The following is a 13,349-nucleotide window of genomic DNA, read 5'->3' as shown; positions in this document are numbered from 1 at the left end:
GCATTTCACACCTAGGCCTTCACTGTTGTCCTTCTTGAATGAATCCACCTCTATACCATCATTATGAAGCCACCATGGGCGTTGCTAGGACATTTTTAGGTGGGCTTTCAGAGCGTTCTTCAATCCGCAGACCGCGGCATCGCAGAGCGAGGATCAGAGGACAAGTGTGTGTGTGTGTGTGTGTGTGTGATCAGGAAGACTCGTATTTGGCTTGTTCAGTACTCAAATGTTATACACGTCTATGCAATACAGTGGAATGCTGCCATCTTAGCCAAAGTTTACCATCCTACCCTGTTAGTCTAACCTTTATTTTATTCATTTATTTTTTAATTTTTTTATTATTATTATACCCTCTTTTGGAGCTGAGCCCCTCTTAAATGAAAATTCTAGAATCGCCCCTGGACGCCACGGCAATAGATTAGTCTACAGTATTTCACACCTCACAAGGAATAGTCAATTTTATTACGGTTACCTTCCTCAAAAAAGACATTCTTGATGACATATGCAGCAAACTGCAATCGGTTCGCTGCCTCTGCCTACTCCAATTATCCAATCAAAGGACATGAAATTGCTGACATAATTGTATGCCTGCTGGATGGCCCCAGTGACGCCAACTTGAAATCTGATTGGTTAATGGAACAATTTCATTGCCACTTATTGTAAGCTATGAGTGCCTGCACTATTGGTTCTGAAGGCCTCAAGGCAGATTTCTTTCACTCTGGCGACACATGATGTCAGCCACTGGCTGAAATATGATTGGATAAATACACTTATCATAAATATACAGTACTGGAAGCAGTGCAACCAAGAGAAAAGCTATGAAATGTAGAGAATAGACTATTGGGAATAATTTAATATACATTCATGGAAAAATATATTAAATATATTAAAATGCAAGTCAGTGATTCAGATCACTGCTGTTTAGGCCCATCACTACCATTTCTACTGTCACTAGTGTGTGATTGAGTCAACTTCAGACAGCAGGTGGTGGTGTTGCTCAGTTATTTTCAGGAGACATGACGTTTGCTATATATGGTTATAATGGCAATAAAAGCTTCCTGATTTGAAATTTTTATACAAATTAAAAGCTGTAGTAATTTTGACATTGGCTTAGTGTTTCTATCAGTCATGTTCTGATTTTTAAAAAATGTACTTCAAAACAAACAAGGGTGTTTCTAGAGTTTCGGATCAGTCCTGAGTTACAGAACACCACCCACACCACACACCCCCACCCCCCCAAGAAATTTGACAAAAGTAGTAAAAATGGACAAGCATAAGGATTTGAGCGAGTTTGACCAAAAGGGCCGAATTGTGATGGCTAGACCACTGGATCAGAGCATCTCCAAAACTGCAGCTCTTGTGGGGTGTTCCCGGTCTGCAGTGGTCAGTATCTATCAAAAGTGGTCCAAGGAAGGAACAGTGGTGAACCGGCCACAGGATCATGGGTGGTCAAGACTCATTGATGGACGTGGGGAGTGAAGGCTGGCCCGTGTGATCCAATCCAACAGACGAGCTACTGTTGATCAGATTGCTGAAGAAGTTAATGCTGGTTCTGATAGAACGGGGTCAGAATACACAGTGCATCACAGTTTGTTGTGTATGGGGCCGCATATCTGCTGACCGGTCAGAGTGTCCGTGCTGACCCCTGTGCACCACCGAAAGCTCCAACAATGTACATGTGAGCATCAGAACTGGACCATGGTGCAATGGAAGGTGGCCTGGTCTGATTAATCACGTTTTCTTTTACATCACTTGGATGGTCGGGTGCGTGTGCGTCTCGTACCTGGGGAACACATGGCACCAGGATGCACTATGGGAAGAAGGAGAGCCTGTGGAGGCAGTGTTCTGCTTTGGTCAGTGTTCTGCTGGGAAACCTTGGGTCCTGCCATCCTTGTGGATGTTACTTTGACAAGTACCACCTACCTATGCATTGTTGCAGACCATGAACTCCCAGGTGTTCCCTGATGGCTGTGGCCTCTTTCAGCAGCAAAAATGGTTCAGGAATGGTTTGATGACCACAACAACCAGTTTGAGGTGTTGACTCGACCTCCAAATTCCCAAGATCTCAATCCAATCCAGCATCTGTGGGATGTGCTGGACTAATGAGCCCGATCCATGGAGGCCCCACCTTGCAACTTACAGGACTTAAAGGATCTGCTGCTAACATCTTGGTGCCAGATACCACAGCACACCTTCAGGGATCTAGTGGAGTCCATGCCTCGAGTCAGTGCTGTTTTGGCAGCAAAAGGGGGACCAAAACAATATTAGACAGGTGGTCATAATGTTATGATTATATCATCACACAAGTCTCTTCTTCTTCTTCTTTCAGCTTTTCCCTTCAAGGATGGCCACAGCGAATCATCTCTCTCCACCTATCTCTATCTTCTGCATCCTCAACACTTACACCCACTAGCTTCATATCCTCATTTATTACATCCATATACCTCCTCTTTGGCCTTCCTCTTTTCCTCCTGCCTGGCAGCTCCATGTCCAACATTCTCCTTCCAATATACTCACTCTCCCTCCTCTGAACATGTCCAAACCATCTTAATCTGTCCTCCCTAACTTTGTCCCCCAAACATCCAACATGAGCTGTCCCTCTGATGTACCTTTTCCTAATCCTCCCAACGAGAACCTCAACATCTTCAGCTCTGCTACCTCCAGCTCTGACTCCTGTCTCTTCCTCAGTGACACTGCCTCTAAACCATACAGCATGGCTTGATTCTAACTGATATTTTTCTATCACACAGAACTCCCCACACCTTTCCATTTCAACCTGCCTGCCCTCGCTTCTTTACCTCTTTCCCACACTCTCCATTACTCTGGACTGTTGACCCCAAGTACTTAAACTCCTGTACCTTCTTCACCTCTTCACCCTGTAATCTTACTATTCCACTTCCCTCCATTTCATTCACACACATGTACTCAGTTTTACTACGACTCATTCCTCTTCTCTCCAGCACAAACCTCCACCTCTCCAGGTTTTCTTCCACCTGCTCCCTGCTCTCACTACAGATCACAATGTCATCTGCAAACATCATTGTCCAAGGAGACTCCTGTCTGACCTCTTCTGATAACTGGTCCATCACCATAGCAAACAGGAAGGGGCTCAGAGCCGATCCCTGATGCAGTCCCACCTCCACTTTGAACTCCTCTGTCTGCCCTACAGCACACCTCACCACTGTCCTGCTCCTCTCATACATGTCCTGCACCACTCTGACATACTTCTCTGCTACTCCTGACTTCCTCATACAGTACCACAGCTCTTCTCTTGGCACCCTGTCATACGCTTTCTCCAAGTCTACAAACACACAGTGCAACTCTCTCTGACCATCCCTATACTTCTCCATCAACATTCTCAGAGCAAAAATTGCATCTGTTGTGCTCTTTCTGGGCACGAAGCCATACTGCTGCTCACAAATTTCCACTACCTTCCTTAACCTAGCTTCTACTACTCTTTCCCATAGCTTCATTGTATGGCTCATCAACTTTATCCCCCTATAGTTGCTGCAACTCTGCACATCACCCTTATTCTTAAAGATCGGCACTAATACACTTCTTCTCCATTCCTCAGGCATTTTCTCACTCTCTAAAACCCTGTTAAACAGACTAGTTAAAAATTCCACTGCCGCCTCTCCTAGACACTTCCAGACCTCCACCGGGAGATCGTCAGGACCAACTGCCTTTCCACTTTTCATCCTCTTCAAAGCCTTCCTGACTTCATCCTTTCTAATCTTATCTACTTTCTGTTCGACCGATCTGGTATGAAATTCAGAGTACTGACAATTTGCATGATTAGATTTGGCAATGTTTTATGCTGGATGCCCTTCCTCACGCAATCCTCTCTATTTATCCGGGTTTGGGACTGGCACAAAAGTCACTGTACTGTGACCCCATGGCTAGATGACATCATCATACAAGTCTGTTATTTTTAATAAAGCATGTGCATATCCCTAATCTAGATGTAAATATTGATGCAACATATGAATATCTGAAGTCATCTATATGAAGAATAAGAAAATCTCAAGTATGTACAGTGTGTAAGATTTAAATTTTATACACCTAAATAAAACAAATACACTTAGGAGAATTAATTGTTTATTTAAAATTTGGTTATTCAGTTAACCTCCAGTAAATAATAATGATTAATACAGTGAAAGACAGAATGCAGTATGTGAAATAGGTAATACAGCAATCTTAATTTTCTCCCACCAAAGAAAAAATCTGAAGTAAAATCCAAGTTGAATTCTGATAAACATAATTAAAATTCATTAAAGATTAAATATTTCAGTTATATAGCAGTATTTAACCCATTTTCACCCATGATTACTTTGTCTACTGAACTATACCAGTACTACTATTTTTCCCCTCAGTATTTTGGGAAGGTAAAATGTTTTCGTAATATTCAGCGTTTCAGCAGTGAAGAGCTCGGTCCTGGTCTTATTCACTCAGCAAAGGGATTGATGGAGTCCAGCAAGTCACGAACTTCCTGCTTTAATGTAAACGGCCTACAAACACAAAATGGAAAAAAAACACTATCACCACCAACATGTGTATGAGTAAATATAGTCAAAACAATAACAAATAGGAAAATTAAATCAGTAGGCTCATTCAGACTGCTATAACTGTAAATGTACTGAATCCTAGTACAAGTCTATGATCCTGATCCATAAAAATGTCTGTCACAAACAGGTAGATCAGAGTCATCAGCTGGTGTACTGCAGTCTGGATTCAGAACCAGCAATCTTCTATATTTTTACACAAACACACAGACATGTATTTGGAGACTCACCTGTGCGTAACACCTGCTCTGTTCAGCAGTTCGACAGAAGCCTCATTGTCTTCTGTATCAGCATATTTATTTGATAAATAAAGCACCTTTCTTATACCTGTAATGGAAATAATGTAGATTTTAAAGCACTCACACACACAGACAGACAAACACACACGATTCAGCTCTAACAAATGACAGGATACACTGACCAGTATCTTCTATACTCATGGTCAATACACTTCCTTTTAAGACACCTGAGCTAAATAAACCATTATAATTTTACAAAGTAGTAAAAAAAAATTTTACTCTGTAAAATACATGTAGAATAATGTGTAACAGGCATAAAGCTGTATTTAGGTTGTGTGTGTGTGTGTTACCTGATTGGATGATGAGTTTAGCACACTCGTTACAGGGAAACAGAGTGACGTAAATGGTGCATCCTTTCACATCCACTGAGGTTTTATTCATGATGGCATTCAGCTCCGCATGACACACTGGAACCAACAGGAAGACATTTAAAGTAATTTGGTGATATTTGAATCTTGTAAGAAGAACAGATGTGTGAGGATGTAACTATCTGCTGCTCTAATTGCGTTAAAGATGTGGCATTAACTTTCTTTTAGGGTTATAAAATTGAGACTTATTTGGGTTAAAGGATTTCACTAAAATTAAAGAAGGTGGATCATCAATCTGACTGTGTACTGTGTTTCACTCGTTTCAAGAAGACCACTACTGCAAAAGTTATAAAGTGTTAAAATATTATGACCTTGAGTGTTGATAGTAAATATATTCATTTCTTCTGTATGAGGAGAAAACTTCACAATTCACACTGAGCAGTAAACAGGAGTAAAACCCTGTGTTCACTGGACTGTGACATCACAAGCACTACAGAGAATAAAGTGAAACAACATTTAAAAGCATGTAACTCACCGTACGGGTATTTTGTCTTCAGTCTGTCCTCATCATCACGCTTCCAGAGTTTAATAAACGCTTCCTCACAGCCATTGGGCATCATGTTAAAGCCGACTCCCACAATTTTTCCCTCATTTACGATGCATGCTCCCACCTAGAGTTAACATTAAATCAATGTCAATGTCACACTTAATAAAGCTTAAAATAACAGCAGGAGACTAAAGAATCATCAGCCTCTTAGCCTCAGAACTTCTATAAGGACAAATAAAAACCCTGAAGAAACCCTTGTGAAATTCAGCATATTTTGAAAAACATTTTGAAAAACATAAATTACCATTTGACCAATCTATGACTGGCACTATTTTAGCTCCGCCCACATGACCTCAGCATGGCTAATGTCTTAGCTAAGTAGTGAGTGACTAAATTCAGTATATGGCTACCACACACTGTCTTGGCAGTGGAAATTGTTTTAACATGGAGGATTGTGGGTAATTTGCAGATATTCATGGACTTAATTCTGTAAATAGAGACTGGAAGCGTGGACACACATTGGTCTAGTGGACCTCATAGTCCAGCATTTAGGACAGTATTTGATACCTTTGTGCTAGGATCAGGGCTCTTCTTAGCAAACATCAGGGCAACAGACATAAAATATACATCATCCTCATATTGTCTATGTGTCCTGTAGAGGGTTTGAGAAAAAAGAGATCGAGTTATAGTGAAGGGAAATAAGAATTTGGATCATTTTTTCTATTTGTTACTTAATACACCTCCAGTGCATTTACACACTTCAAATACACACAAACACACGTTTCTCACTCTATACATTAAGGCACATTGTGCATTAATATTTTCAGAAAATTGCTACAAATACAGTCTGCTGTTTTTTTCCGACTGTTCATGTTAAAAAATGAATGAATTAATAAAACTAAACATAGTGTAGTAATAACAGATACTGAAGAATTGCAGAGATAAAATCGCTGATGCCTATTGTGCTGTTGCTGTCCTAAAGAAAGGGTAAATAATATGAGACCATAAATAAATAAATACACATAACACTGACATTAAACGGCCCAAATAAATAATGATGAGAGACATGCAAAGAAACTCCTGCGTTTCTGAACTTATCTAGCTGACTTTCCTCTACAGATTATTTACAGCATACAGCCCAACCAACCAACACTCTCTCTCACTGTTTCCTTTTACATTGAGGGGAAAGTTGAGAAATATTACATATTTTGTCTAACCATAGGGGTGACTGGAAGAGTCCATATTTAGAAAGCGTCTCTTTCTACAAATACAATTAAATAGTAACACAAATCAAAACTAAATATTGTGGATAACAAACTTCTTAAACTTACAGCGATGGAACACTGATGTCATCCTTACTCTTTCTTTTGCTGGCCATCACACACCGTAGTCTGAATTAAAACAACAAAAAACACACACACACACACTTTCTTATTTGTTTTCTGATCAACCCTCAACACAACAGCACTGCACTCTCTGCTGTTTCAAGTTAGCAGCTATAAAATCATCAAAACTTAAGTTTAAAGATTATTTCTAAGCAAAACATCTAAAGCCTTGACTTGCATTTCTGGTATATTACCAGAAATAAGTAGAATAATAGTTATTATTATTTATGTGTTATTGTTTCATATTGGATTATTGAATGGTGTCTCATACAAATATAAAACAATAATGTTGAGCACTTACTTTTTGCTGCGGATATAATTTATATTTCTAGATGACTGGATGAGACGTTGTGCTCTTTACTGATCCGTCCGGTCAACACTCACCTTTTTAATATCTCTGTAATGCAAATGTGGAAGTGATCAGTGATGTTTAAATACCTGCACAGGTGCACTCACTGCTCCACCCAAAAGAGGACAGGTTTAAGTCTAGATTCTTCCTCTTCCTTGTTTCTTGCCACCATCTCTTCTTGGCTTGTTCATTAAACATAGTTCAAGCTGCTCCAGCGGATGCTAACCGACACCATAATCACCAAAAGTTGGCTGTCGGAATTAGAAGAAACACAACATTCATGTTCACACTGCTAACGCCACCAAACTTTACACAGAGATTCAGACTGGTTTAAAAGTGGATCAGCCTTTTACCACAATCATAATTTCATGATTACTAATGTCTTTGTGTGTCATTATACACCCTGAGGCAAAATACTAATTTTAAAGATGCCACATCACCCGGTCAACGCCTACAATCATTCTTGGCAACAGGCACAAGACAATAAAATAATCTTTATGAAACCTACTCTGCTTACTTCAGACCGGACACTCAACGTTATTTTATTACGTATTTTATTAAACATGTAGAGCTGCTCAACTGGTTCCATCATCTCTCAGGGTAAGAGTTAGATATACATAGAACACTTCTCTGTTCTGGCACCGAGGTGGTGGAATGAACTTCGCCTAGATGCCAGAACAGCTGAGTCACTGACCGTCTTCAAACAGTCCCTGTTTGTTTTGTGTATTCTTGTATGCATTAAAAATAAATAAATAAAAATTTAAAAAAAATCCTTCCTAACACAGTTTTTAGTGTGATGGTATACTCCATCTGTGACCTATTGAACCAGTGTTAATGTATTCATTGATAGAAACTTCAAAGCACTTCTGTATGTCACTTTGGTTAAGAACATCAGCCAAATGGCAGTAATGTAAATGTAGAGCTGTCTAACAGGTTCTTCAACATCTTAAGGTTATGTGGTAAGATTATTATTAGCTCATGAACAATCTGTTTACACTATAATTATTTGTGGCGAATACAATTACTTGACCAAAAAAAGAAAAGAAAAGAAAAGGGCATTTGGTTAGCAGATAACCCCAATTAAATCCAAAACACAAGCAGGTGATCCTCACCAGGGGTCAAAATAATTGCATGCCTACAGCACACAGCTTTCATTTCTGTGGAGTTTTCATTGTAAAGTAAAAACTGTTGATCGACATGATCTGGGAATTTCCAAACACAAATGATGAAAATGTGAACATGCTGTTATCTTCTTCTTATTGAGTATTTCTCAATTTAGTCAAAGATTTAAAACCACTGACTCTACATAATGTCCTCTGAATATAGAGCGTTTAAGTGTTTAATAAACATCACAGCCATGTGACAATAATGTATAATACACTGGACTGTGTCTCAGGCTGCATTGAAGATAACAAATCAACATTTATTCAACTCAGTGTCACAAGTGTGACATAAAAAATTATAATACAGATCTTTTAAAATATTTAATCCAGAACTATCTGTTGGCTTAGTTACAGCAAAGTCTTGCTTTACATTTCCAAAACAAAAACAACTCTTAACATATTTAATATGCTGTCATATTAAAAACAACAAAATAAATTCTGAACATTAAAAGAGAGGATGAAAAATAATATTTGCTCACAAACTAATTTTAAAATGGTTAGGTGATATTACAGAGCTTTAATTTCTTTAACACTATATGTAAAAGTCAGCAGATCATTTGTTGAAGTGTTTCTTGCCCGTGTCTGCGTTTTAAATTATACCGTTAATTTTCTCTTTTTCCTCAATATTTTGTGCTATGGCTTTAGTTTGTCAAATCTTTCCTTTTTACTTTCCTATTGTAGATCATTTTTTGGGAGACACTTTTTGTTTTTTGTGTCTTCAAACAGCAAGCAGAGGAAACTATATCAAGCTACATATGTAACCCGGTTCCCTGAAAAGGGAACTCAACACTGCGTCATGGCTGATGCTATGGGAACACCAATACCAATGCTGCCACATGCTGGAAGATGTCTGTCCTGGAGGTCGTTAAAGAGCACAAACAAGCCAGGAGCAAAGCAATATTAGTGTAATGCTAGTAGTGGTGGTTTGAGGACAACAGGAGTGAAATGAAGACAACAGGTTTGAGTAAAAGGTTATTAAAAGAACCGTCTTCGGGGTGAGGGTTCTTCAGCATTCAGGTGGTAACAGCAGCGGCCTGAACACAGGAAACAGAAGTTAGCCAAGGATTTTGGAACTTGCCTGATGTACTGTCAAACAAAAAAGATACTCACTAGTCACTTTCTTGGTGAGGGAATCCAGAAACTGCAGTGAAGGCACGCTGGGGCAAAGAACGGGTAAAGGCCTGGTCACACTACAAGACTAACCGTCGGCAGATCGCTTTGCTGTTCATACTACATGACACACGACAGGTGGATCCGGAAATGATGCGAGACTTTTGGTAGAGGTTTGTTTTGAAAATGGACATCAGCAGGAGTCTTGCTCTAAATAAATGTTAATTTATTAAAATAAATGTTGTGTCCACACTATTTTTTCATGTTGCTGCTGCTTTTCTTCCGGTGACCTCAACTCTGTTGACTTGCTCTCTCATTGGCTGGAGGTCGTAGCTACAATTGACACCACGTGATGTCGAGTCAGCCGACCATCCCAGATATTTAACATGCCAGATATCTGGATTTTGTCTGCGAGGTGTCAGCGAAGCGTCAGTGAGCCTCTTTGATGCGTCGTTGAGTAGTTCACACAAAGATTGCCGAGCGCTGATCACCCGCTGATTTTCCCCACGATCACAGCCCGATCCGTCGGCGAGTTCGTTAATTTGCAAATCGGGCTTAAAATCCTGTAGTGTGAACTAGGCTTAAGTGAGCACTGAAGGAATCCAAGATGGTGGACAGGAGAGGACTCCCAAAATGGCAGACAGGAGAGTAATAGATTCTGATGGCTAGTGTAACAGAGAGGCAGGCAGAAAACAGACAGACAGATTTGGGCAGGCAGACAGGCAGATAGAATCCAGGTCTAATAATACGGTTAGGAATCAGAACCAGATATAAGACAGAACAGGCTTTCAGGATATAACAGTTCCAGGGTCTAATCAGGTACTCACGGTTGGCAGAGATCAGGCAGAAGGTAGATCAGAAATGTAGCAGGATTCAGAAGCTCACAGGATAACAGGTCAGGTCTAAGTCTCAGATTCGAGGTCAGGTCTAAGTCTCAGATTCGAGGCCAGGTTCAGTTGGCTGGAAGGTGTTGGCTCTCAGGCACAAAGCATGATCTAGCAGAGAAACAGGTCTAGAGAAGCTGCTTATATAGGAGAAAGCATGCACAGGTGAAAGTCATCAGGAAATTAGAGTGGCAGAGTGAGCAGACAGGTGAGGGAGGGGGAGAGAGAGAGCAGGTGAAAAACAGAAACTGGAGTAGCAGGATCCGGGTGAGGCAGCGGAGCAGGGATCATGACAATTAGCCCTATAAGACCCAGGACACAGGAGTGGGGTCCAGATCCAGGTTATAGAACCCAATAAAGGTGTGTGTAGAGGACCAACCTGCCGCAGCACAAACATCCTGGGGGGACACCTCTAGCCAGGGTGCCGAACAAGGAGATACACCTAGTGAAGCAAGCTGTAATCCCTAGATGTGAAGCTAAACAGCGCACCTTATAGGCCTAGAAGATAGCTACCAATACCCAGCACAAGGTGCTTCTTGGAGACCAGATTGCTTTTGTTGCGGCAGCCAAAGCAGACGAAAAGAGAGAGGACCTATGCCTTGCACTCGAGCAATAGGCATAAGTCCCAAGAACCCAAACTGGGCACAGCAGGTGCAGTCTCTCCTGCTCTGCCAACTCATAGGGCAGAGAGCAGAAGGCCTGCAGAAAGGCTGGATGACCAGCTTATAGCAGAGCCGTTTCCATGGTCAGAAACTCGTCAGAGGCTGACTCCATTGGCTCAAAGGGGGCCTGAAAAGGACCACTTAGAGGTCCTTGGAGGGGAGACACTTTCTAGCCTCAGCCACTTGGCACCATTCAGGAGGTGAGAGACCAGAGAACAGGCAGGTGACTCGCAGCAATGGCTGCCATGTATACCTCAATGTAGAAGGTGATAGGCCATCAAAGAGGCATGTCTGCAGGAACTCTAGCACTGTACTAATAGGGCAGTGAATTAGATCGTGACAACGCAGATTACACCAAAGACGAAAGTTCAAAATAGTCTCCACAACCTCAGTTGGGCCCCCCTTAGAGGACAGACCAGAGGTTCTGAATCTCAGGGCGGGGGTGGAGAATCGCCCATGCACCTGAGAGAGGAGGCTACTCCTGACAGGAATCTCCCAAGGAGCAGCATCCAGAAGGCAACAAGAGAAAGGCACAGGGCACAGTGGGTCAACTCCTTAGAGGTGAATATAGCCACTTCTGCCCAGCCAAAAATTACCATATACATTCCACCACCTACGGGTGGAAATGCCATTCCCCGGGCCTCATCCCCTGCCTCAGCAGGAAGTCTGCTTCTCAATCATGTGCTCAGGAGTGTAAAAAGCTCTCGGGCCCTCTACCTAGAGCCAGATCTAGTACACCAACCTGAATAGGGGGCGCAAACACAGACAGCCCTAATAATTGAATGAGGGGACCTCTAGAGGTAGCCCTTGAATTTCAGAAGAAAGTGTTTCAGCACTAGAAACATAGCCCCCATCCTTAGGCAATCTGGGGCAACATGAGACAGCAGCCCCTTTCTCAGATGTGAGAGAGGTTTCTCATGGAGGAACAAGGTTCCGTCTGCCAACAACAGTGGGCAGCACACCCTGAAAAAAGGAGAATGGGAGGCAAACTGGATTCTGTAGCCTTTTCCCATAGAACACATTGTGGAGCACCTGACAGAAGCTTCCACGCTGCCAGGTGCATCACAATGGGTTTTGTGGGAAAAGGCTACAGAATCCAGTTTGCCTTTCAGGGTGCGCTTCCTACTGTTGTTGACACAAACTGAACCTTATTTCTTTATAAGGAACCTCTCTCACATCTAAGAAAGGGGCTGTAAAGTGCATTCCCCTCCCAGATTGAGCCAGGATGTCTTGGATAACAAGAAGGATGGGGCCTACACCAAATTTTAGACCTGTGTGCTTCAAATTGTATGCTGAAACATACAAGTCTGGGATGTTAACACTCAAGATCATTGTGTTTCAGATCAGATCCGAGGACAGATTTGTGAGGATAATCCTGAAGGGTGCATATCTTCACATATGCATCTTGCCAGAGCACAGGAGACTCCCCTGGTTCAATTTTGTGGCAAAGCATCTTATTGCTCACCCTCACAAAGTGCATGGAGGCTGCTCTGGCATCAATGCACCCCAGGGCATCCATGTACTCAATTATCCAGATGACTGGCTCATCTTGCCCAGAACATATTATTGGGAAGCAGGCTTCCTGCTGAGGCTGGTGGGGAATGCATGTGGTAATTTTTTTTTTCTGGGCAGAAGTGGCTATGTTCGCCTCTGAGGAGTCGACCAACTCTGCCCTGTGCCTTTTTCTTTTCTCTTCAGGATGGTGCTCCTTGGGAGATGTGGTCTCCCTTTCTCTGTGTATTTTTGTACAGTCTGTTTCTCTGAGTGATCATTTTAAAATAAAAGTATTATTTATTCTTGCACTGCCTGGCATCCTGCATTTGCACATCTGCTACCCATAAGCGCTACCTGCAAGAGTTATCTGGGGGCACACAGGACTTCAACCAGCTCTCAAAGTTCTCCAGCCCTGCCAGCCACCACACCTTTTGCTTCTGAGCCTAACCTGCCCAGAATCCTTGCTCATGAGCCTAACCTGCCCAGAAACCAGAACACTTGTAAGGGAACCCAGCCCCTGACGTGCATTTCTGATACAATATGTTGTCATCTTTGAGTTGTAGCCATCTTCCTTTCCCTCCAAACG

The 13,349-nt window shown here is 41.8% G+C and overlaps 1 protein-coding gene across 2 annotated transcripts; it reads right to left on the bottom strand.

The window, feature by feature from the left end:
* Nucleotides 1-4,085: 4,085 nt before the first annotated feature.
* LOC131344994 (deoxycytidylate deaminase-like) lies at nucleotides 4,086-7,775 on the bottom strand. 2 transcript variants are annotated; one of them, XM_058377616.1, is made up of 7 exons: nucleotides 7,540-7,775; nucleotides 7,048-7,107; nucleotides 6,284-6,368; nucleotides 5,705-5,840; nucleotides 5,152-5,268; nucleotides 4,793-4,889; nucleotides 4,086-4,508 (listed from the first exon to the last, which is right to left on the bottom strand). In XM_058377616.1, the coding sequence occupies exons 2-7, from the start codon at nucleotides 7,092-7,094 to the stop codon at nucleotides 4,445-4,447; spliced, it is 546 nt and encodes a 181-aa protein (XP_058233599.1). In that variant the 5' UTR covers nucleotides 7,095-7,107; nucleotides 7,540-7,775; the 3' UTR covers nucleotides 4,086-4,444. The 2 variants fall into 2 exon arrangements, with proteins under 2 accessions (XP_058233599.1, XP_058233591.1); XM_058377608.1 differs by having other exon boundaries at nucleotides 7,403-7,544.
* Nucleotides 7,776-13,349: the final 5,574 nt, after the last annotated feature.

The sequence above is a fragment of the Hemibagrus wyckioides genome, linkage group LG03 (genome assembly GCF_019097595.1).
Source record: "Hemibagrus wyckioides isolate EC202008001 linkage group LG03, SWU_Hwy_1.0, whole genome shotgun sequence".
NCBI lineage: Eukaryota > Metazoa > Chordata > Actinopteri > Siluriformes > Bagridae > Hemibagrus > Hemibagrus wyckioides.
The sequence above is the reverse complement of the archived record's forward strand: the minus strand, read 5'-3'. Positions and strand labels throughout refer to the sequence as shown.